Below are 25,721 nucleotides of genomic sequence, written 5' to 3'. Positions count from 1 at the left end.
TTGCTACCAATGATTTTCAAAAATAAAAAGGAGGGGGGGGGGGAGTCGCCCTCATCGACGAAAAAGTGGGGGGCGGGCAAAGGCATTTCCGCCCCCCCCCCCAGAACAGGCACGTAGCTATGGGGGGGGGGGGGGCACGGAAGGTACGTGCCTCCCAAAAAATTCCAAGATCGGTTGAACTTTTTTAGACCCCTCCCCAGGACGTCGATCAATTACATGTATGTGCCCCCCTCCCCCCCCCCCCCCCCCAACATCAAACTCTGGCTACGGCCCTGCCCCAGAAAGAAAGAAATCAGCAGTAAAGGAGTAAAAATGGTTTGTATTTTTTAACAAAAGATAAAATAACAAATAATAACACATACAAATTTAATTACATTAAAAAAATATTCCATTTAAGAAAAGGAGAGTAAATAGGAATTAAATTTCCGAAACATTCCGCATGCCCCTATATTTATCAATGGAGGAATTTATTACAGCGATATGCACATATCGTGGAAATTGTGAGAGGATGGGAAAGCGTGTGTTTTTTTATCATGGGGGAAGAAGAAATGAGCCCCTGAACACTGGTGTACTGATGGCGTACTAAATTAAATTCAAATGTGGCTTATTTCTAATTCGCTACCAGTGATTTTCAAAAGTTGCTGAAATGACATGATTTTCCGGGATTTTTCTCAATTTTTTTTGTAACCCAAATTTACAGTTAGACAAAAAAAAAAAAAAGCTTATTTAGAAGCCTGCTTGTCAGGACATGCAGAATAACAGGGCTCGGGGGCTCAAGCCCCCTTCACTTTTTTGAAAAAGTATGTTAAAGAGAAAAAGAAAGAAAGATAGAATCAATACATGCCAGTGTAATAAATGAGGTATCAAAATAATGCTCATCCTACCGTAATAAATGCCTAAAACCCCTGAGCTTACGGGGGCTCCGCCCCTTGACCACACCAAGGACCCTAAGGCAGGGCTCTGGATGCGCCAACGGCGGACTGTACTATACTGGAAGAAGAAGAAGAAATACCTGAAACCCCTGTGCTTCTGGAGGCTCTGCCCCCTGGACCCAACCAAGGGCCCTTAGGTGGCCCCCTGGATCATGCTCATGTGATCATAATTAAATGCGTAAAACCCCTGAGCTCCATGGGGCTTAGCTTAGCCCCATGGACCCCACGCAAATTAGTTAATCTGCCATTGTCACAAAAAAGGATAACTCAATATGCTTATCTTAAAACCTGAGTCCTAATCCTATCATGATTGAACTTTATTTGCCTTAATTGGAGGATATCCCGCCTCATGACATTATTGAGCACTCATAAATATAGCCTCATTATTTCCCTTTTCTTCACCCTTTTCCCGATCTACATCCTTTTTAATTATGCTATACTTTATTTTGGAATGATATAATCATAACTTGGCAGAAAAACAGAAGAAAAAAACTGGACGTGCATATATATGCGCATGCGATGATAGTATTTTTAGGTATGAAATATCAAATAACATAAAATACCTCCTCCTGTCTTGAAGAATGGACGAGAAGCTAGAGATTAAATGAACTTTACACAGGGTCGATGGCGATCGATCATGTAAAACATATATTCCTATTTTAATGTATTTGCTGATCTGCCCGCGATCCGTGTAGAAAATAAAGCCGAACTACACATAATCTTTATCTTACAAACACCATACTGTGCAAGTCTGTATTTATGCTCGAAATGTTCACACAAATAAGAGGCTGGCCTGAATATTTATTAAAATGTTAATGATCATATATTTAATATGTTTACAAATAAAATTTAATTAAAATTTAAAATCGAAAACAAATAAATTAGGTTGTAAAATAGTTATTATAAATGTATTTAATATCGTTATATATTTTATACTCATATTAATTATTTTATCAGAATATCGTTAAGCGAACGAGACTTTGTAAATATATCCAGGGATACCGACGCCGAATCACGTCTTTAGATCTCTAATAAAATCATATTTCCCCTATATCCATGGAACTATAAATCGTAAAAATGTCTCAACGGGCTTTACCGGTTCTATTCATCAACCTTGGAGGTGAAATGTTGTATATTTTGGATCAGCGACTACGAGCTCAGAATATTCCCGCGGATAAAGCACGTAAAGGTAGGCAAGATCCCCGCCGCGCTGCGCTGCGCCATAGGCATAGCCACACACAGCGTTGGCCTTCTCACCTCGCGGGTCTGCACGGCACTATGCACTATGCGCCTGGGCCCTGGCCTGGCCTGGCCTGGGTCGTAATCAACATTTGCAAGATGACTGCAATGCAGCCGGCCTCCACTCAACATATGAGTGGGGTCTCATTAATATTATCAACGTTCTTATTTGATAGGTCTCATCATCATGATTATAATGTCAGGTTTCTATGATCAGGTCCAGACCAAGGCTGTTCCTTTTTTGGAAACTGGACCCACCCTTTATGTTTGTTTAACTTTGAAGTTTGAGCCTGGATCAGACTTTCCTGACTTAAAGGGAGTGTGTCATGACTAGACTATGTGTCTTCCCCATGGCCCTACCGGGGGCCAATCAGGTATCATACGACTACAGACGATGCGATTGCAGCATTCATGTGCGTGCAACATATATGCGAAACCAAACCGTGAGGAGAACATTGGTCTGTTTCGCGAACGCTAGCGCGCTGACCCAGTTAATCAAGTCCATTCGTTTACGTGCAGTTGTCCAAAAGATGACATCGATGGCGTTAACTAGTAATTGCCATGATGCACTCCCTTTAATTAATTAATATAGAAAGAAAAATATTCAATTTCTTGCTGTTTGTGTTGTTGTTTTTTTTTGTTACTTGTCAGACTTGTTTTGGATCTAGATCTAGATTAGATCTATGTTTAATAAAAGGCTAATTGAATAATTCATTTTAAACATGGATCAACGATTAGTAGACCTATATAGACTCTTAGTTTTGTATCTTACTTACTTACTTACTTACTTTAATACACGATGTTGTAGGTCTAAGCCTGTTCATCGATCCAGGATTCTTCCGTGATTAGAGTTTCTATCAGAGTTTCTATCAGTTGCAATCGTAAATTATTTGATTTTACTTTTTGTTTTCTTTCTTTATTTTGTAGACAGTTGAAGTTGATACATCAATGGATTGTACCTAGGCTTTATAGTCATTCTATAATTCATCACCCTTTAATTCGTAATGATTAATCTTCCCTGTCTTATCTTCCACTACCTTAATAATTTTTATGCTATTCTTTATTTTTATCTTTCTAATATTTTTTCTACTTTTCTATTTTGTTATTCTTTGTTTTTCTTCTCTTCTTTTACATTAACTTTTCTTTATAAATATGTATCATTCTGTAGTATAATCTACTATTCAATTTGTGTGTATGTTATTCTTTGTTTTTATCCATGAATCATTTTCTTTTTTTTTTTTACTCTTCCTTGGCTTTATTGTTTTTTTGTTCATCTTTTCTTTTATCTTTCCCCTCTAAATTATCTTTCCCCCTTTCATCTTCTTTTCTTTTCATTATGTTATTCTTTATGTTATCTTTAGATATCATTCTATCGTTTTCTACCGTATTTCTATTTCTCCTTGCAGTGTATGTCAGTTGATCGAAATTGAACCAAAAAAAAAAGAAAGTTGTGAATTTTGAAAAGTTGTTATCACTATGTCAATATACAGCATGTGCATTTTATATACTACATGTAGGCTGAATAGGGGTTTACTGCATGACATAGTGCTCAAAAACTTTAATACTCTAAACTTTCTTTCCCTATACATATACTGATCTTTGTTTTTTCTCCTTTCATCTTCTCTTCTTTTCATTATGGTCTTTTTTATGTTATCTTTAGATATCATTCTATCATTTTCTATTTCTATTTCTCCTTACAGTGTATGTCAGTTGATTGAAATTGAAAAAAAGAAGAAGAAAGTTGTGAATTTTGAAAAGTTGTTATCACTATGTCACATAGGACCCCGTTGGAAATAAGCCTTTTCCGGCTTTCATGGGTTATCCTGTCAATGTATCTTCTCGTTTCATTTTGCTTCATGTATGCATTCATTGTACTATACTTGACGAATAAAATCAATCAATCAATCAATCTACATTTGTACATGTGTACACAGCATACACTTCAAGTAGGTGTTTACTGTGACATAGTGCTGGAAAACTTCCCCAATTCTTTCAACACAAAGGAGGACTAGAATGTCATTTTTGTCAAAATATGGGACTTATATTTATTATAATATTATGCTATCCATAATACATTTTGAACAGTGCCCCAAGGCCAAGGAAGAAAGCACTTAGGATAAAATCACAATAAATTATATTTTTAACACAACAAACGGTAGAGTTGTCTATGACTTTATCACAATCCATTGACCAAATTGCCACTCTAAGATTTGCAAAGATTTACATGTAGTAATCTCATATTTCAAATATTCATAACTCCTTATTATTGGACCAATTTTGTTTCTCTTGTTTTTCTACTTTCATACAATTGGACTCCTTCCAAAGTTGGATTGCCCTTGTAAGATTTAGATGTACATGTACATGTATTGGTAATGTGGTATTAGGATTAGGATGTGAATCAATAGACACCATGTACATAACAGCTTGCCAATCTAAGATCATGGAACCAATAGCTCACATGTACAGCAGTACATGTAGTTGCCATGGTTTCTGGAGGGAAACATGCATAAATTATGAACCCTACCTCAAATGGTCCATGCATAAATTATACACACTAGTTAAAGTGTATTAAATGAACTATGCCCCATTTGCAGGCCCCAAAAATGAAAAGATTAAATTCTAACGGCATTTGACAGATAATGCTAATTGAGAACTTCCCTTAAGAAAGATATTAGGACACTGCTAACGTTTAAAATACATGTATATGACATCAAAAGGGACATGCCGTGTGAGTAAAAAAAAAATTTACTCCTAGAAAATTGCTAATTATTTTAAGAATCATCTATGAACAGTAAATTATTTTACATCTTATGAAAGAGTGTTTTATCCCAAATCGATTTTTGCACTCTCGCAAACAATGCCTCCTGTTCATCCAAGCATGAACACATACATGTACAGTACATGTACCACACAAAAATGATACTGAACGATTTGGGATAAAACACTCTTTCATAGGATGTATAATAATTTACTGTTCATACATGTAGATGACTTTTAAAATAATTAGCAATTTTCTAGGTGTGAACTTTTTTGGACTCACACTGTAGTATCTTTAAGAAAGTAAAAGTTTGATGTTTTTATTTCTTTAGTGATGCATGACATTGTGAAGACAATGTTCAACCAACGCTTTGTGGGGGAGCTCTTCAAACCTCAGGATATCTACTCTAAGAAAGCGATGAGGACTGTGTTTGATCGTCTGGCCCATGCCTCCATCATGAGACTAAACACCGCTAGTATGGACAAGGTAGGATAAATATTTTTTAACTCAATTTTGAATGTACTTTGTAATTAAACATGTACATTGCATGTACACGTTTTGAAAGCATTTAAGCATTACCGGTATTTATGATATATACATGTAAGCCTTAAAAATCACTGTAAACCACATTTTATATACAATTTTTGTTTCTAGTTGTATGACCTGATGACCATGGCTGTCAAGTACCAGATCTCACTTTGTCTGAGACCTAAGGATATCCTACTTGTCACTCTCAACCACATGGACGCTATCCGTAGCTTCGTCTGTGATAATCCTACCCTCAAGGCTGGCGTAGAGGGCGTTTGTCGTCTGCTCTTGAAGGTATGTGGTGTCCCGCAAGGATCCCTCTTTTGACCGCTCTTGTTTCTACTTTACGTTAATGATGGTGCCACATTTCTGTTATAGACATTCAAATTGCATTCTCCTTCTAATTTGACTAATAAGATTACGCATATTATTTTGGATTCATAATCATTCAAAATATACAGGCCATGCATACAAGATTGTGTCAATTCAAGCAGATGCGTAATCTTATTAGTTAAAATAGAAGGAGAATGCAATTTGAATGTCTAACAGAAATGTGGCACCATTATATTATTGCTACATGTATAAATCATCATGATTATTGCCATTGTCATCATCTTCATTAAACATTCATCATCATCATCGCCACCACCACCATCATCATCATCTTCATCTTTGTCTTCATTCATCATCATCATCGTTATCAATCATTATTATCATTATCATTATCATTATTATTATCATTATCAACATCTTCATTTTCATCATCATCATCATCATCATCATCATCATCATCATCATCATCATCATCATCATCAACTACTTGTTCAAAGATTCTTGAGTCATAGCTTAATTGGGGACATTTTTGAAAACAACATTTCTAATGTGTTATTATTAATCACTCCTTAATTACAAATGAAACAGTTTTATTATGGCAGTTGAATGAGTTGATCAAAAGTTTAGTCAATGTAACATCTTTCTTTCTTTATTACAGATGTTTAATCCATTTTTAGCTTGGTTTGTAATTAGTGTAATGCTTACTTGTAGAGTCCCTGGAATAAGATACAAAATGCCTTATTAACTCTAAATTATGATTTTTATCAAGATTTGATGAAGATAACAGACAAGTGCCTTAATTGTTTGGCACTCAAATCATTTCTAAAGACTTTAATCATTCTACAATGTACATGTAGATATGTTGCTGATAATATTAAGGATTTTACGTGTACCAGTATGTTTGATAGTCTATCAAATTGTATCAAATTGTTTTATCTGTTAAAATATAATTGTGAATTTTGTTTTTCTTCCTGTCTTTGACTTCATCAGACGTTTACTTTTGTAACATTGGGAGAGTTCCAGCTAATACGACAGACGCTTCTAGGCTTCTTTCAAGACATGCATATTAGGGTAAGCTGAACATTAAAGCTGTTACATTATGTTCCACTAAACAGTACATACATTTACATTTTAATGTTCAGGTAACTCATATCAGTTTTTATTTATAAAGGTAACATTTTTCTGGTTTTAATCAGATTATTTGTTGGTCAACTGTAGTGCGGTAATTTAGAAAATTATATGAATTACTTGTTTTCCATGTATAGAATAGAATAGTAATGGTTTATTAAAAGATCATGCAGCCAATGTCTGAATTGCGATTCATTTCACGAAGATACAATACAATTGCAATTCAAATTCAAATAACACAAAATATGACATAAGTCAAAAACCAAACATACATGTATAGACATTTCATACAAATTCATTGATCAAATTCAAATTTTTGTTTAAAAAAAAAAAAAGAGAAAGGGAGAGGTGTAGGAGAGGGAGAGTTGGAGTGATGAGAAAGAGAGAGAGAGAGAGAGAGAGAGAAGGAGAGAGAGAGAGAGAGAGAGAGACAGACAGAGAGACATACAAAGGGGGTCCTTATCAATACAGATGAGGGGAGATGGTAAGAAACATTCAGAAATGCAGAAAATCGAGATAAAAAACTATCAAAAGTCATTCACATAGTACAATCATGAACTGTGAAATTCTATTTAAAAAAAAGCAATTTATACTACATGTACTGTAGTATATGATCACTTTGTTTTCATACAATTGCCTTACATGCATAGTACATAATAATTGATGTCAATGTGTATTTGGTATACATTTTGGAAGAAATATAAAGAATTTGAACATTTAACAATGTTCTGTTTGGTATTTAAAGTTACATTTTGTTGTTGGTGAACATTGTTTTTTCTTGAGATTTGATTTTGATTGAAAAATATAATGCATAGTAAAATGTGTTTCATTCCATGATTGGAAATGTCAATTGCTTTTCAAAGAGTGCTGTCATTTGTGATCAGACCTAAAATTGTTCATTTAGTTCAATGGATAGTTCTGGCTGTATACTGTATGTACACTATATGTACAGTACATGTTTTAATATCCACAAAAGCTCATATTGCATCTGTGCTCTGTTTCAGATGCTAAAAATCGTAAAAGTCATTAAATTTTCATAAATAGTAAAAATACAAAAGGGCAAATCCATCTATGCCTGAATTCAGGTTTTTTTCAGGAGGTGAAATTCATTACAGTAATTATTTCAGTTACACTATGGGTCTGGAAACCTGCAAAAACATACTACATATACAACAAAATGAATTGTTTTTCCTTCACTGCACACCATATCGATTTTGTAGGTTGTTGCCATGGTAACAAAAAGCTATTTAAGTACCCAGGCAGATGAGATGAGCCTGTTTTTTGTAGAGCCTCGGATGATGAATGGATGGTCTTGACATTTCTCTAATTAATAAATGCTCAGGGTTGAAGTCTGAATAGTCCTGAGTGGATTGTAATGCATCAATGATTACGGTAGAAATATTAATTATGGGTGTCCATGTATCGCTGGAATACATGTCATGATCACTTTGATAAATGTATTTCATTGTGCTGAGTGCTGACTGCTGTTGTTAAAATGCTCTTCAGTAATTTATGATCACATCAATTTCACATCTAATATTTTTGATTATTTGATATTGTATGTACAATGTACATGCACATGAAGTTGTCTCTTTAATAATGATTTTACAACATTGTATGATGTGGAGCATGAAAATAGTACTAGAAAATAAACATACTGTAGAGAGAGAAAAAAAGGATACCGGTAAGTAGAAATTTCTAGAAAATAATGTTTAGAGGAGTGAAAAATATAGAGAATGGTATAGAATTAAGAAGAAAATACATGTGAATCAATATAAATAAAGTATAAAAAGATTCAGTAAAACTGAAACATTAGTGAAGCTTACCGTCAACAAAATTGAATTGCTGGTGGAAATTTAAATGAACATGTAGCTCTGGGGATAATGTTTTCATCTTTTTCTTAAAGATTTGTTAAGCGAACATCAACACCATTGTCTGTTAATTGTAGGCAGCTGTCTAATACAGTTACATGTAATTACTCTACCGCTCATGTATTCATCCATAGGCCTCCAGTGGCTATTCAGAGTGTTAATCATAATTAACTTCTAGGGTAAACAATCATGAATGAATTGGTAGACATCAGCTAATGAAAGGTCGATGCTAATTAAGGGTCAATTTGAGGTTTAATTGTATCAAGGAGTCTCCATTCTTCGCCAATGGTTGTGGATGGGTAGATTTGTGTGTACCGCTAGAGGAGACCTTGCTGTATTGGCAATGCACACAAGTGTCCTTGTTGATATTGGTACATTAAATTAGTTCAACTCTGAGCTGTGGATGGGATATGTACTGTACATGTAGCTTTATCTACAACTGTACAGTACATGTAGGCAGGCTCGGATCCAGGATTTCTTAGGGGTGGGGGCCCAAATTTGAAATCAACTTGAAATTTAGTATGCTGAAATATGAAAATCATGCTGGCCAATATTTTGCTCAGTGGGAGGGGGGGGGGGGGGGGGGTAGTGAGGCACTAATTATTATTATTATTTGTTTTGCTCCCAAAAATTTGAAAATCGTGCCGGCTGAAAATTCGCTCGGGGGGGTGGGGGGTGATATGGTGTACAGTTATGTGCAAGTGAGTTTATTATACACCTGTACCTGCACACTCTGTACATGTAGTGTATAATTAATGAATACCCTGAATACTATCAGCAAGGTGTGCTCTTTCAATTATAATGCAGCATGGATCAATTTTTCATGACGATACTTTGACATTTTGGCAAATATGCAGTATCATGCATCATTCAACATGTATACAGTAAATCACGCACATACATGTGTACATGTACCGGTACACTGTACTGTACTAGTTATGTGTAGAGCATCGATGTATAATGTATACATGTGTTATATTTTAAAGCTTTCTTAGAAGATTAAACTTTTTTTTTTTTCTTCTTCAGATGTCAATATTTTTGAAAGAAAAAGAGCAGAGTCCTAATGGCTTAATCACACACATAATAATTATGTGCGGAACATCCATGAACAATGTGTTATATTATGAAGCTGGCTTACAAGATCAAACTATAATTATTTCTTTTCTTTTTTAGGTGTCAATATTCTTGAAAGAGAAAGTGCAGAGTTCGAATGGCAGGTTTGTTCATTCTCTGGGCGGCACTGTCCCCTATGGCACCGAGATTCCAGGAACCATCAGGTTTGTATGAATCTTTAAACAATCGAGAGCACTATTTGATAAGACTTGTTTTAAATCAATAACAAGGTACAACTGAAATTGTGGCATTTGATTGGGTGAAAACAAATTTGTCGTAGAAATTTAGCATTTGTTATGATAACAAGTTTTATATAAAACAGGACCTAGATTGTTGAATTCTCAGATCTTTCTAAATAAGGGTTGTTCATGTACATGTATATGCCTCTGTATTAAACCTACCTTAATTAACGTTGTATAAAACCGCCCTCGTGTATTAACCGCACCCCTCTTTTTCGCCCTTAAAAAAAAAAAAAAAAAAAATTTGCCAAGATTTTTTTCTTTTGTGTAAGATCATTAGTGTAAATTAAAAAACAGTAGAGGACCTAGGATTGAACCTTGTGGTACACCATGTAATAGAAGAAAAATTGGAGGAATTATTATTACAAACTACATATTGAGATCTATCAGAAAGATTACTTTCAAACCAAGATGACAGACAAATTTGAGTTTTGTTCTAGTTTCCGAGTGGTGAGTCAACACACCGATTACCGAGCTGGGAGACATTGCCAGGCATAGCGCCAGGTGGAGGGGCATAAATCGAAACTTTAAAAAAAAAAAATGGTGTACCGTGTATAAGCCGCACCCCCGACTTTGAATTTTTTTTGGTGGCAAAAAGGTGCGGTTAATACACAGTTAATTACGGTAAGCAATTTTAAGTGTATCGCATTTCACAGTTTTTGTATCTCAAACACACAGATTAGTGATTAGAAGTGACATTTGATTTGATTGAATTGATAATAATCTTCAAAGTTTGCATATTATATTCTCACATACATTTCGATCCAATTAATGTCCAGGATAATGTATAAAGTGCCTAGATTAGTTCAAAAGTAGTGCTTTATCAGATTCTAAACAGTGTTAAATATTATTACATGTATTATGCATTGATTGCTATAAATACTACCAAAAAAATAAGATATATGGAACCACTTGAACTCACTCAATGTCATGGAATGACATTATTTCCTTGTATTAAATTAACGTCATTTTATGACAAACTCATGACACTTTTCCAATCTACATTACTGATGATACTAATATCAAATATTTACTAGCGCTAAAAACAAAAAGTACCATAGCACTTACAAAATACAAATATATGAAAAGAGGACAAAAAATGTACAGTCTCACAGGAAGTAGATCACATAGATGACTGGGGGAAAAGGCAAGTTTTCAGTGGGGGATCTTTTGAAGGTGGCCATTAAGACAGGTAATATTTCCCTTAATATAGAAAGAGGGATTTTTGGTAAATTTGCTTGGAAATGTTCACTTTCTTGTCTCCTTTGATAGATATTTCAACCGTGATGGGAAGCAGGTCGAGACGGAAGAGTTTTCATTCCAAGGAAGGTACGTTGCGTCCTTCAAGGAGGGGTCATTTGAGATGGAAGGTGACCGGGTCATCAAGCTAGGTAGGAACATGTACTGCTCGGCCAAGACGGGAGAGGCAACGGTCATGGGCGACTCAAGCAGCAGGAACAAATCAAAAGCATCCGCAGAACATGTGAGTATATGGTGCTCTCAGGCTTTTCAAGCGGGAGACTTGATAGAAAATAATTAAGGCGCCTTGGATCAATTCGAGTGGCAGTAATCACGCGGCTTTATGCAACGCGGCCTAGTTTGCGTGAAAGCCACAATCGTCCGAACCCCTCTATTCAAAAAGCGCATGCGAAAATCCCTCATAAAGAAGCATACGGTCCAACGATTCCACAACGGAGCGTGACCTACTCATAATGCTTTCAAGCGATACCAGTTGACCGCCCTCTATATGCCAATATGTAACTCTCAAACTATGCAGGGGCCGCGGAAGCGGGTGGCTGGGGCTTTTTTTTTTAGTAGACACGTTTCATAAAAGCTCTGAAAAAGGGGTTTATAGATTGTTCGCATGCTCAGACCTCCCCCCCCCCCCCTCCCCTACTCTAAAAAACGCTCCGCGTCCCCTGCTATTTTTTTTTTGGGGGGGGAGGGTTGGAGACAAAATAGCATAATACAGTACAGACTATACGATGGACCCAACTTTCTCTCTCTCTCTCTCTCTCTCTCTCTCTCTATATATATATATTTGTTTATCTGTCTGTCTTTCTCTCTCTTTCGCTCTTTAAAAAGATGATATAGGGAACACAAAATAGTTTGTAAGTATTACTTGGAGAGCATAATAATTAGTTGTTTTTTTTTTTACAAATGTAAAAAGCGTTTTGAGCATGTTTATGTAAAGATGCTTTATGAATATATTGCCAAGTTTTGACAATTATAGTTTTTAATGTATTGACAAAGTAAAAAATATAAAAATATTACGAATCGAATGACAGGTGTTAATTTGAATGATAAAAATTACGCTTCGACAAGTGAATATTAATTTGAATGCTAGTTGAGCAGTTTTTAAATTGAATGACAGATCTATAAAACCCTTCGACCAAAATCCTAAATTAAATACAAAAACTGGAAAATTGAATGATAATTGGCATAGCAAAGCCGATCTGCGCTAACTTAAATGCAAAGTAAATGAATTTGAATGACAAACGCGCGAATTTGGCCGGGAAATCCTATATATAAGCTTTTCAATAATAGGCCCGTTACCATGAATAGGCGTCAATGACCATATAAGGCCAAGGCTGTACCCGCGCTTGCCGTGTACAAAGGTTTTAAATGAGATCACAATTCGACGTACTCCTAAATAAAAATAAAAATCTCTGTTGCATCAAAATAAAATTATACGTTCATTGTATGTTATTGACAGAAGTTATATACATCGGACATTATACTTTAGCACAAAAGGGTTATCTATAGAAGAAGGTGGACAACATTATAAGAGAAAGAATAACGATTTCTCTTTTATTTATACAAAAAATTAACAGCATAAATACCCCTACAAAAACAGAAGAAATCTTGAAGAGAGAGAGAGACAAGAAAAATATGAAAAGGACCCAACAAATAAAAATAAATAAATAATAGGATTCTAGAGCGGAAGATGATAGGGAAAACGTAATAGTTTGGTAGTATTGGCAAATTTTGACAATAATAGTGTGTATTACACACTATTATTGACAAATTATATACAAACAAAAACGACACAAAATATTAGAAAGCATTTTAGACCTACCGGTATATAGAATGATTATACGTAAAGAGTTATGTCTGAGGCCTATCTACATCTATGTTACGTAAGAGGAACAATGAACGTGGCCAAAGGTAGAGTTCGTTGTCATGGTTATAAACTCGAACAATAGAAGGGCGGATTATGAGGTAGGTGCTTGCATGACCTTCTGCTCGTAACCGACAAGTCACCGCATTAAAATTAAATTGCAAATAGTGTTCAACAACACGATGGTGGATCAAACTTTCTAATATTCGAAGATATATGACCTTCAGACCATATTGTTTCATTATTTTTTATTCAATCAATCAACGTCAAAGAATGGATTTATCATCGCTCTTCAATTTATTATTTCACCTTTGTATGTACTTTCATTCTTATGCATCACGAAAGAACACTAAATTGGATTCTTCAATGTTTGTTTTGATTAATTTCCTCCCCTTTCCTTCTCCCTACTTGACACGGATACAATTTTCAATTTTTCTTAATCAAGGCAAAATATTATTTTCATATTTTCTTTATGCAAGACAGGGAGAGAGAGAGAGAGAGAGAATATGTTGAGTGAGAATTATCGAGTACAACCATGAATTGCAGCCTTTTCAATATTATTCAATTCGCTGAAAATATTCAGAATATGAATATGATAAATCCACATAATACACCAACGCTGTTCAATGCATCCAACGCTCCAACCATAGCCCATATGCCAATGCACCATATTTATCAAATATGAAAAGATTTTTAAATGAAATGTGAAGAAAAATCAAATTGTACAATGCACTTACAGGCATCAGTTGAAATCATGAATTCTCTGTGACTGGCTTAGCACTAGTTTCTGAGGGACCAGTCACTGAAGAGGAGATAGAGGCAAGGAAAATTAAGGAAGAAGTAAAGAAAAGAAGGGGGATATCGGTTACAATTTTCCCACCAACAAGAGCTAAAAGGGACCAAATAAAGAGGTAGAAGAAAAAAAGGGTGAAAAGAATTTCGATGCGGTGTTCGAGTAGAATTCTGTGAGATGATGATATACTTTCTGACTCGTAGCTTGAAGTGTCTATATCCAGATATCTGTTGATAGTATTATAAAATATATAAGCCTGAAATGACCTTCTGCTCGTAACCGACAAGTCACCGCATTAAAATTAAATTGCAAATAGTGTTCAACAACATGATAGTGGATGAAACTTTCTAATATTCGAAGATATATGACCTTCAGACCATATTGTTTCATTATTTTTTATTCAATCAATCAACGTCAAAGAATTGATTTATCATCGCTCTTCAATTTATTATTTCACCTTTGTATATGTACTTTCATTCTTATGCATCACGAAAGAACACTGAATTGGATTCTTCAATGTTTGTTTTGATTAATTTCCTCCCCTTTCCTTCTCCCTATTTAACACTGATACAATTTTCAATTTTTCTTAATCAAGGCAAAATATTATTTTCATATTTTCTTTATGCAAGACAGGGAGAGAGAGAGAGAGAGAGAGAGAGAGAGAGAGAGAGAATATGTTAAGTGAGAATTATCGAGTACAACCATGAATTGCATCCTTTTCAATATTATTCAATTCGCTGAAAATATTCAGAATATGAATATGATAAATCCACATAATACACCAACGCTGTTCAACGCATCCGACGCTCCAACCCTAGCCCATATGCCAATGCACCATATTTATCAAATATGAAAAAAAAAATTAAATGAAATGTGAAGAAAAATCAAATGTACAATGCACTAACAGGCATCAGTTGAAATCATGAATTCTCTGTGACTGGCTTAGCACTAGTTTCTGAGGGACCAGTCACTGAAGAGGAGATAGAGGGAAGGAAAATTAAAGAAGAAGTAAAGAAAAGAAGGGGGATATCAGTTGCAATTTTCCCGCCAACAAGAGCTAAAAGGGACCAAAAAAAGGGTGAAAAGAATTTCGATGCGGTGTTCAAGTAGAATTCTGTGAGATGATGACATACTTTCTGACTCGTAGCTTGAAGTGTCTATATCCAGATATCTTTTGATAGTATTATAGAAAATAGAAGCCTGAAATGACCTTCTGCTCGTAACCGACAAGACACCGCATTAAAATTAAATTTCAAATGGTGTTCAACAACATGATGGTGGATGAAACTTTCTAATATTCGAAGATATATGACCTTCAGACCATATTGTTTCATTATTTTTTATTCAATCAATCAAAGTCATAGAATTGATTTATCATCGCTCTTCAATTTATTATTTCACCTTTGTATATGTACTTTCATTCTTATGCATCACGAAAGAACACTGAATTGGATTCTTCAATGTTTGTTTTGATTAATTTCCTCCCCTTTCCTTCTCCCTATTTAACACTGATACAATTTTCAATTTTTCTTAATCAAGGCAAAACGTTATTTTCATATTTTCTTTATGCAAGACAGGGAGAGAGAGAGAGAGAGAGAGAGAGAGAGAGAGATAATATGTTAAGTGAGAATTATCGAGTACAACCATGAATTGCATCCTTTTCAATATTATTCAATTCGCTGAAAATATTCAGAATATGAATATGATAAATCCACATAATACACCAACGCTGTTCAACGCATCCAACGCTCCAACCGTAGCCCATATGCCAATGCACCATATTGATCAAATATGAAAAGATTTTTAAATGAAATGTGAAGAAAAATCAAATGTACAATGCACTAACAGGCATCAGTTGAAATCATGAATTCTCTGTGACTGGCTTAGCACTAGTTTCTGAGGGACCAGTCACTGAAGAGGAGATAGAGGGAAGGAAAATTAAGGAAGAAGTAAAGAAAAGAAGGGGGATATCAGTTGCAATTTTCCTGTCAACAAGAGCTAAAAGGGACCGAAAAAAGAGGAAGAAGAAAAAAAGGGTGAAAAGAATTTCGATGCGGTGTTCGAGTAGAATTCTGTGAGATGATGATATACTTTCTCGTAGCTTGAAGTGTCTCTATCCAGATATCTGTTGATAGTATTATAGAATATAGAAGCCTGAAATGACCTTCTGCTCGTAACCGACAAGTCACCGCATTAAAATTAAATTGCAAATAGTGTTCAACAGCATGATGGTGGATGAAACTTTCTAATATTCGAAGATATATGACCTTCAGACCATAATTGTTTCATTAATTTTTATTCAATCAAACAACGTCAAAGAATTGATTCATCATCGCTCTTCAAGTTATTATTTCACCTTTGTATGTACTTTCATTCTTATGCATCACGAAAGAACACTAAATTGGATTCTTCAATGTTTGTTTTGATAAATTTCCTCCCCTTTCCTTCTCCCTGTTTAATACTGATACAATTTTCAATTTTTCTTAATCAAGGCAAAATATTATTTTCATATTTTTGTCTTCTTTCTCTACTGATTTAATGAAACTTCAAAGCTTCTGTGCTTTGCGCGGACGGGAGGGGGGGGGGGTAAAATGAATTCAGAGGAGGATTGTTTTTCGAGAACGGTACAACGAAACGTCCCTGCAACATCTTTGCTGATCTTCTTCTCAATATTTATTTATTGGTCGAGTTACATTATTTGTTGTTCTTTTAGAACAACCATATTTCAGAGAATTCTTTTCACAACAAAAAACTTCTTCATGTTTCAGTCCTTGCGCTATCGTCTCCAGCTCCAGCAGATATTGGGCGTCGGCGTGCACATCGGTACTACCGGCGCAGTATAGCCACTGCTGACGGCCGCATTAGCTGTCGTTGTTGTTTGTATCGGTAATACATAGAGATGGGAGAGAAAGCGCCATCTAAGTTCCATTTCATTGGTTTAAGGTTTGAAAATTGAAACTCATTTTGTGTTAAAGTTATATAAGAAAAGATAATCTTTATTTTATAATTCCACGGGGGCGACTTTTAATTTTGCAATCGTCCCCGTGGGCAACCTGACGGGGGCAATTATGGAGCTCACGGGGGCGAATTGCCCATCGCCCCGTGTATTTTGGGCGCTGATAATGAGTAATATGAAAGTACAACAAACAGGAGCAATTGATAATGTTAGTTTATATTTTGCACGATTGGAGAAATAAAGTATCTTGAATCGTAATCTTGAATCTTGTGCAAGAGTATTGATTTATCTTAATAAGATTTCGTTTGTGATGTGAGCAAAATTAACGCAAATTTCTAAACGAATGTCAATCAATGATTTGTTACCTTCCTTCCATTACCCCCACCTAACAAAAAAAACAAAAAAAAACGAATACACATTAGTATACTTGGGGGAGGGAGGAAGAAAAAATAATGAGTGCAGTTTTCACATTTTAATGAGATTTATTGAATGGAAGAGTAAAATCAACCCAAAATTCTAAACGATTATAAACGAATTTTTATAATTCATTGCTTTCCTTTCATTATTCATCACCCTCCCCATCTAAATAATGATAATAATAATATGATGATGATTATTATAATGATAATAATAAGCCGGAGAAACACTAGCGTACGGGGGGGGGGGAGAGGGGCACGGGGCAGAATGCGGATAAGGAGCCAGACTGCACCCATAATGGGTGGCCAGTGAAGAAACAAAAGAGAGGGAAAAGAGAGAGAGAAAGAGAAGAGAGGGAGGAAAAGAGATGAACAGGAGCAAGAGGAAATATATTCTTTGGAGAGGGCTTTATACCAAGTTCAAAGAAAAAAAAATATTTAAAACCTTTCGTAAAATGTGTTTTGCCTCTATGAGTTAAATGACAATGAAATAGCATAGTCTCCAAACAGGAATTCATGAATCAACACATTGGCTTTATGGCCAGCACGCAATTGTTTATACCGGCGAGAGAGAAAAAAAACACTAGTCTTTATTTCCATGAATTGCTGGAGAATTAAATTTGAATGGGGCTCCCGTAACCCGTGTGTCTAGATTGACACCTCCAAGTTACCTCCCCGAAAAAAATCTACTTTTTAAATATTCATTCGGTTATATATACACAGATAAAACGTTGTTTAAAATGCTAACAGTTCATTACAATACAACAGCTTGTTGATTTTTTTAAACAGGTCTTATTATTTGTAAACAACCCTTTTAAACGGTGTTTTGATTGTGCATAATGATCCATTCCAAACATACAGAGTACAGTGCTAATTAGACACAAACTCAAGCTAAGATAAAATAACTTAGTTTAGCCGCAGAGGGAGCTAAACAAGTATGACGAATCTTTCAATGGGTTGAAAATTAATCGTGGTTTTTCTGGCTTGAAAAAGACGTCACGGTCTTCGGACACACACAATGCGGCTTTTCGTGGGCAAATCGCGCATCCGGGTTAACTCAATACAGTTTTCATGCATGCGCTCTCAGGTTAAAAGGCTGCAGCTTCTCGCACATGAGAATTAATCCAAGGCGCCTAAGGCAATCAGTTGAATGTCTTTTTGTTTTGTTTTATTCCCTTCTGGTTGTATTTTTGTTTAAAATGTACTGCTCTTGTCTTTTCGTGTCCATGAAGCATAAGGTCAAAGATCAAAGATAAGTATGCGACATCCAGATACACTGTAGTGATGAATGAATGAAGAATGATTTTTACTACCGGTATACCACAATTTGATCACAATACAGAGCCAATTGTAGAATTTTTATACGATTCAATAGTAATGGGAATCACAATCAGGTAGCAATTAGATCTGAACCAGTTTGAACTCGTAACTCATGTTACAGATGTTTTTATTTGTGCACTCTGCTTTTAAAGTACTTCTGGTTGTTCTTTCTCAGAATTCCCATGTCCAAGATATAACTGTAAGGATCATCTTTTGCCCCCAAAATGTGTCTTAAAAACACAAAATCTAGTTCTTCATCAAGCTGGAGAAATGCATTAACATGCATGTATTTCTTGTTTAATCTCCAGGCATCAGCTAATCCTAATCCCATGGTGAAAGCAGAGCTTAATCTCCTAGCTCATCTGATGGGTGCAGTAGAGAAGAAATCATCAGGCGGTCCTGGCAAAGAAAATGATTTCAGGATCAGCATGTTCAATACGGATGAAGAGGAAGAGTGAGTCGGTTTCTTTTCAAAGTCAATAAGCATTTTCATGGAACAGAAATGGATGGATAGTACATGAATCTGTGTTAAAACCCTTGAATAATAAAAGATCAGTATGTTCGATATTCAGCATTGATGGCAAGGGAGAGTACAAGTCTGTACCACTTTACCAATCTACATTTCCAAGTGATACAAATACAAGTGGATGGATTATGCATTAATCTATTTTCCCTTTTCTTTCTTTTTTTTTTCCTTTTTTGTGGGGGGGGGGGGGGGTCAAAATGTTAAAATTAATGGACCCATAAATAATTATATAATTATATGTGCAAGTTATTAAAATAATAAAGCGCTTTTAACTATAAATTAGCAATTTAATAGAGGACTTGTCAGTAATAGAGAACATGAATTTAATCAATACATGATCCTGTAATTTGTTATTGTTTGCAGAATTTATTAATGTGTTTAAAAATTTGCTGTAAAACTTTTGATTGTGACATTTTTTATGCCCTTCTTTCTAATGATATATATATTTCAATTTTCAGGAAGTTTGCAGCTACTCGTCCTCCACCAGACATGTATGATGTCAAGGTCATTAACATAGACGCATCAAAGGTTGGTACCCCTCCCCCGCAAATCTGTGAATTCCAAGGGGAAAAGAATAAATCAATCAATTAATCAATCAGTGAACAAGTATTGTGGGTAAAATTAAAAAGTCAGCTTCTTACATTGTAGATATTGCTGGAAATGTGAAACATGTACTGTCAATTTTCCAGATAGGAAAATGGGCAAAGTTGCAATGTAAAGGTCACATACAGGTATAAGATTTTGGCTATCTGAACATCTAACTTATGGGTTATAAAGTTATTGTTAAATGATCCGTTTATAAATTAAAAGAGGGCGAATGTTGACTTATGCATCCTAGTAATTGATAATGGAAATACATCTTTATCACCTATTCATTTGCTATTTGAAATACAGGGACAAATGCAAATATATGGAAGCTGCTCTGAAAGTGGAGGGTTGCTTGCTTCTATCGTGCTCTCTTTGAGACTGTTTCACAAAGATAATAAGTTGAACTTATCTCTAAGTTGGACTTTAAAATTATGGAAAGCTGTTGGCTTCTATGAAAATATTTTGTAAAAGTTTTTTCAAAAGGCATAGAATGTTGATTCAAATCATTCATATTTTCTATTATCAAGGAGATTTCATGTTCTTGACGTGGAATTTATAAAAGGTCTAAAATACTTGAATTTTTCGCTTTTGAATATATTTTATTTTAAGGCTACAAATGGCACTCCATAATGTTTGAGTCTAACTAAGAGTCAAGTTCGACTTACGATCTTTTGTGAAACACCCCCCAGATCTGCTAATGACTTTGCACATACATTTTCATGTACCCTTGATACACTGCTGGAAATGATCACAAATGTTTACACTGGAAATAATGTTTTTCTTAACATGTCACTTTTTCCAGATTCAGACGAGCGAGGAGCTGAGTAGAATAATGGGAGACATGGCTATACCCGATGCCTCTGGTCCATCCAGTAAGGGTGATGACCTTTTAGAATTGATGGACAGCGCATCATGAGGTCAAAGGTCACAGTAGTTTTAAGATTATATGTTGATGTATACATTCTGTAACGTGCCATGATGATGATCGATACGTGCGCTATATAAGAATCCAATATTATTATTATTATTATCATATCGTTCTATGAGACTGCTTGTGATATTTGTGCTGCTCCAGCTATCGAAAACTTCAGTCATTCTTATTTAAGTCTCAAGATTCAACAACGTATCTATTTATACATTCATCACAAGGGCTCTAAGAAAATCATTGTTCAGTGCCTGTTTGGCAATTTTTGCAAACTTGCCGTTGTGTCACTGGATTCGCGAACTACCGTAGACGCATACAGGAGATATATTTGTTCACGAAACCAGCTGATAAAGCTGTACACCATGTTGCTTCTGTATTGAAAGACACTGCCTAATATTTCTGACTGTCCAAGTGCATGTAGGGTAATTTAGATAGTAAATTGGCATTTCATACAAAAGCATCGTGCACATTTTATATGGACATATAATTGATGAACGTAGAATGTATATTGTATACATTACTTGGTAGATGACATGAATTTCATTTTGAATTTAGGAGCGATGTCAATTCTGCATACATGTTTATACAAAAATCTAGGAGTGGTAATTTGTTTTTCCTTTTTTGTGTGTGAGTGTTTGTTTTCAAGTTGCTGTCACTTTAAAAACACAGTACTAGCAGTTTGTTATAGCTATATGAAAGCTAATTACTTAAGAATTTCTACCACTCTTGCAACCTGTGTGAATTATATGCACTTATATGTAGATGATTGTGAAGTAAGAATAATGTCTGATGTTCAGAATGCAAATCAAAGAGGTTTTTATTTGAGAGTAGTTTTGTTTTGAAGGTAAATACAATGTTAATCAAGGTCATAGGTCATGAGGATTATATTGACTGTTATAGAGCCAGAAGGGTATTAACATACTGTAACACAGATCTAACACCCTTCTGGCTGTGAACAGACATCATGTTTGTTTGTTGTTTTTTTTTTTTTTCATAGTACAACTAGATGTACTAATACTGAAATCGTCAGTTAGGAGACAGAATAATCTTGTACAGACTTGACACACTTCTGGCTCCAGAGACAAAATATCGTTGAGTGAGGCATTTTCTCCACATCGCTACTCTCCACCCATGTGAACATCAAGGTCATAAATCTCATTTTTCTGCAAGGAAAATATATTTATTTACACTGGCACTTTAAGATATAATTATTGCACATGCTTTTACACAAACCCTGTATGAAAAATCCATCAATATTCAACAAAGAAAATTGAAATTTATGACAGGTTCAGTACAAAGTAAATGGGAGGGATGCTTAAAATGTGCAAATTTTTTACTTTGCAAACATATGATCAACTCTTACTGATCTGTTTCCTTAATGTTATTATTTTTTGCATTTATTAAGACCAACTTAGTAGATCACTATCATAAACTTTGGCTATTTTTATTTTGTTTTGTTTTGTTTTTGTTGTTGTTTTATATTTTTCATATGCATTATTTTGGGTGCGACATATTTTTCTTTGAAGATGGTGGAGTGTTCCAAGCTTCACGTAACTTTTGTGTGATGTTTTAAATAGTAGTTACCCTATAGAACCGTCCGTTGGGGTTTGTGCATTTACAATGTAGTCTTACGTGAAACAGATATTTCTGTTAATGTTTTGTTACTTTTCTGCCTGTATTAATAGACTTTCAACTATTCATGTATATTATATATCTGCTGAAGGGAATGTAAAAGAGACAAGATTTATATTTTTCCCAGGTCTAGATTACTTTAAATTGTAACTGTGTGTCCTCTGAAATTGAAAGTAGATTTAATTTGCTCATTTATTTTCATTGCATTTCCACTCTGATATGATGATCGTAATCAATGCCATGAGTATATTTCTCAATTAAAAGCGATCCAAAGATAGCAACTTGCACCAAACAGATTTATGTTCTTTCACTTTAGTTGGATTGAGTGATGAACAAAATAATTGCGGGATACATAGTTTAACTTAGTCATGAAACTTTGTTTTAACATCATAATAATCGTATATGCATTTTAAGGTTGTGTTTCCTTTTATGACATTCTAAAAAGTACTGTTTGATAAGAATGCTTGTAGCTTCAAATTGATATTCATGTGAAGCTATTGCTATCTTTTTTAATTGTATACAATGATATACAGTGATGGTTACCAATGGACCAAAATTGAATTTCATTTCATGAAACAATGACAATGATATTATGTTGAGCATTGTTGTCAGTTAATAACTTAAACTATATATATTTATACAGGTGTTTGAAGTATATACTGTATATATATTCAACATTCCAAAATTGTGTATTCCTGCCCAGACAGAAAGCCTCATTCTCTTCTATCAACGGTTATTCCACTGAGAATACTTAACATGGTTCCCATCAACTGCCTTCCCAGAGGGGAAAGTTAACTCATGTCTATTTTATCATGAAAGAATTCACCATATCTGGGGCTCGTTGCACAAAATTTACCATTGATTGTAACTTCGCCATTAATGGTAACTACCATGGAAATCTTGATTTTGATTGGCTGTTGAGCCCTGTTACCATGGTAGTTACCATTGATGGTAAAGTTACCATCAATGGTAGGTTTTATGCAATGGGGCCAAGATGATTTATTTTTTCCTGTTTCATTTCTGCCAGCTTTGAAGTGTTACTTGTGTCTCTTGCGTTTCTCCAACCCATCCAGTTCATGGGGTGATGTCTAGCTTGATTTTATGATCTTTCTTTGGTCTTAACTCAGCTCTGTGAAGTACCTTTATTGAGCCAGAGCCAGAGGGTATTAATTGTGTTACCGCATGAGTTGACATTCTTCTTACTCCCAAACAGAGCTAGTTGAGTCCATAACATTACTTTTATCCCTTCAAAATTCCTCAATCTTTCATAAAAAGCTAAAACTCAAGTAGTCAATAGTTTGTTATGATGTCACAATACCTTGAAATATCTCGATTGAATCAATCCATCCATTGCATGTAGAATCTTGTTTCGGCTTTTCTTTTTAAGTCAAATGTGATAATCTGAAATTTACACCTTGATTTTTGTTCATTATGATTAGAGGTAGAAATATTTCTGATCGAGTTCAATATGTTGTCGCTTGTTGGTGTCACTTGAAAGAATATTACCCTTGATGTGAGCCTCTGCTTAGCAGTGAGGGCATTATCTCCATGTAAAATAATATGACTTTCATCTTAAGTATTTATAAGAACATACCATTTATATGTACTATACGGTTAGCACTGCCTGTATGTCGAAATATATGTTATTATCCTTCACATTAAATGTATGGCAACATTTGACATTGTGGACAATTCTATGTGCTGAATATATATATTTTATGATGTTTGTGCAGTGAATGTTACAGTGGGCACTGTAAAAAAAACTTCTTGCATTCTATAGTTAATAAATTATGAACAAAACCATTTAGAGTGAGTGACTTTTTGTTAGTGTTGTGTTAGTAATGAATGGTATGGTTAGATTACAGTGGACTTGATAATTAGAGGGCAACGCCAAGTGAAGAATTTAATTTCATATTAGAAAAAGAAACAAAATCGTCACTACATTTTATGTACTATTAATAACATACATTTTATAACGCCTCTTTAATTTATCATGAAGTAAATGTTATTTTATTGTTATTCTCTAGATATGCTGGAAAAAAATGACATCGAGGTCAATCCTAGAGATGGTTTCAATTTGAACCGGGGCCCTAATGTCCTTTGAGAATGGGTACCTGGCAATAAGCCCGTTCACGGTTGCAGTCTGAGCATGAGCAGATAAAGGTCTTTGCAGAACAAATTTTGAAATAGAGTGGAGAAGTGTGACGTCATCACAAATCTATTTTTGGAATTTCTCAATTTTTTTTCTTCATTTTACGAAAGAGTATCAAAAATAATGTCCGAATGTCGAAAACCAAATGAATGGGCTGAGATATGATCATCTGAATAAATAGATTTCCTATTTTGCTCTGGTTCATAACATTCCGAGCTGGTCTATTGCTTAAGTCATATTAATTGCAGAGCCCTCATTAAAGGTAAAGACCAGTTATGGTCATGCGATTGCATTGTGAAAGAAACGTTGTGGAATCGATCAGAAAAGGTTGATCATCTAGCATGTAGCATCTGCAAGGTTCTGGAATCATCAAAATGATAAGAAATTTGGCCCATTCTTCGTTAAGTTACAAGCACTATACACAGAAAGATGTATATGGGACTACCCTATATCTCTCACAGACCATGAGAGAAACAAATTTACCAAATATATGAATTAGTAGGCGGTTTCCCGGCAAATTTTTTATCATCATATATTAGTCAAAACATATTCTTTCACATGATTGGTAATGAGAGCTTCCATTTCATTTTTTGAAATTGGGACATTTCCAATACTGGTCTTTACCTTTAATACTAATGAGTCCATGGATAAACGACATTATTCGTATTAAGGTATTATTACCCATCAAAAAAAGTATTGATTATAAACAAAAACATTCATATCTAATAATAAAAATTTGCTCGAAGTTAAAAAACGGGTGAAATGAGGGAAAAATTTAATTTTAATTTCCCATCAGAAGCTTAGATATTGAACGATTTTTTTAGCAGTGTGCCTTCACAACGGGGCTTCAAACTGAACGAAATGCCCGATACATACTGGCGGTTTCAGTCAGGGGGGGGGGGGACTTCGGGAAAATAATAAGACTTGGTGTGCGTCCCCATAATTGGACTATAAACGCTCTGCCACGATCTTTGGCGGAATTATCGCTAGTCATAAGATCGCTAGTCATATCACGAAAAGGGGCCACTATTCATAGAGGCTTTAATAATTAAGGACCGTTATTCGTAAGGAGCGCTATTCATAATGTGAGATAACGGTCGCCATTCATAATTCACATTGAGGGTCATTACTCTTAAGGATCTCTATTCATA

General features: G+C 34.9%; 1 protein-coding gene across 1 annotated transcript; it reads left to right on the top strand.

Annotated features, from left to right (window-relative positions):
* The first annotated feature begins 1,939 nt into the window (after positions 1-1,939).
* On the top strand, positions 1,940-24,221 carry LOC115928214 (protein OSCP1-like). The gene is made up of 9 exons (XM_030995176.1): positions 1,940-2,121; positions 5,261-5,415; positions 5,584-5,751; positions 6,781-6,861; positions 9,963-10,066; positions 11,414-11,624; positions 19,056-19,201; positions 19,732-19,801; positions 20,664-24,221. The coding sequence occupies exons 1-9, from the start codon at positions 2,010-2,012 to the stop codon at positions 20,775-20,777; spliced, it is 1,161 nt and encodes a 386-aa protein (XP_030851036.1). The 5' UTR covers positions 1,940-2,009; the 3' UTR covers positions 20,778-24,221.
* The last annotated feature ends 1,500 nt before the right edge of the window (positions 24,222-25,721 follow it).

Source organism: Strongylocentrotus purpuratus, unplaced genomic scaffold, assembly GCF_000002235.5.
Source record: "Strongylocentrotus purpuratus isolate Spur 01 unplaced genomic scaffold, Spur_5.0 spur5_scaffold_21, whole genome shotgun sequence".
Classification (NCBI taxonomy): domain Eukaryota; kingdom Metazoa; phylum Echinodermata; class Echinoidea; order Camarodonta; family Strongylocentrotidae; genus Strongylocentrotus; species Strongylocentrotus purpuratus.
The sequence above is the reverse complement of the archived record's forward strand: the minus strand, read 5'-3'. Positions and strand labels throughout refer to the sequence as shown.

Excerpts from the sequence above, each read along its gene's own strand:
- LOC115928214 (XM_030995176.1), top strand. The coding sequence starts at position 2,010 with ATGTCTCAACGGGCTTTACCGGTTCTATTCATCAACCTTGGAGGTGAA. Across the intron at positions 2,122-5,260 it reads CGCGGATAAAGCACGTAAAG|TGATGCATGACATTGTGAAG; the intron begins GTAGGCAAGATC and ends TTATTTCTTTAG. Across the intron at positions 19,802-20,663 it reads TTAACATAGACGCATCAAAG|ATTCAGACGAGCGAGGAGCT; the intron begins GTTGGTACCCCT and ends CACTTTTTCCAG.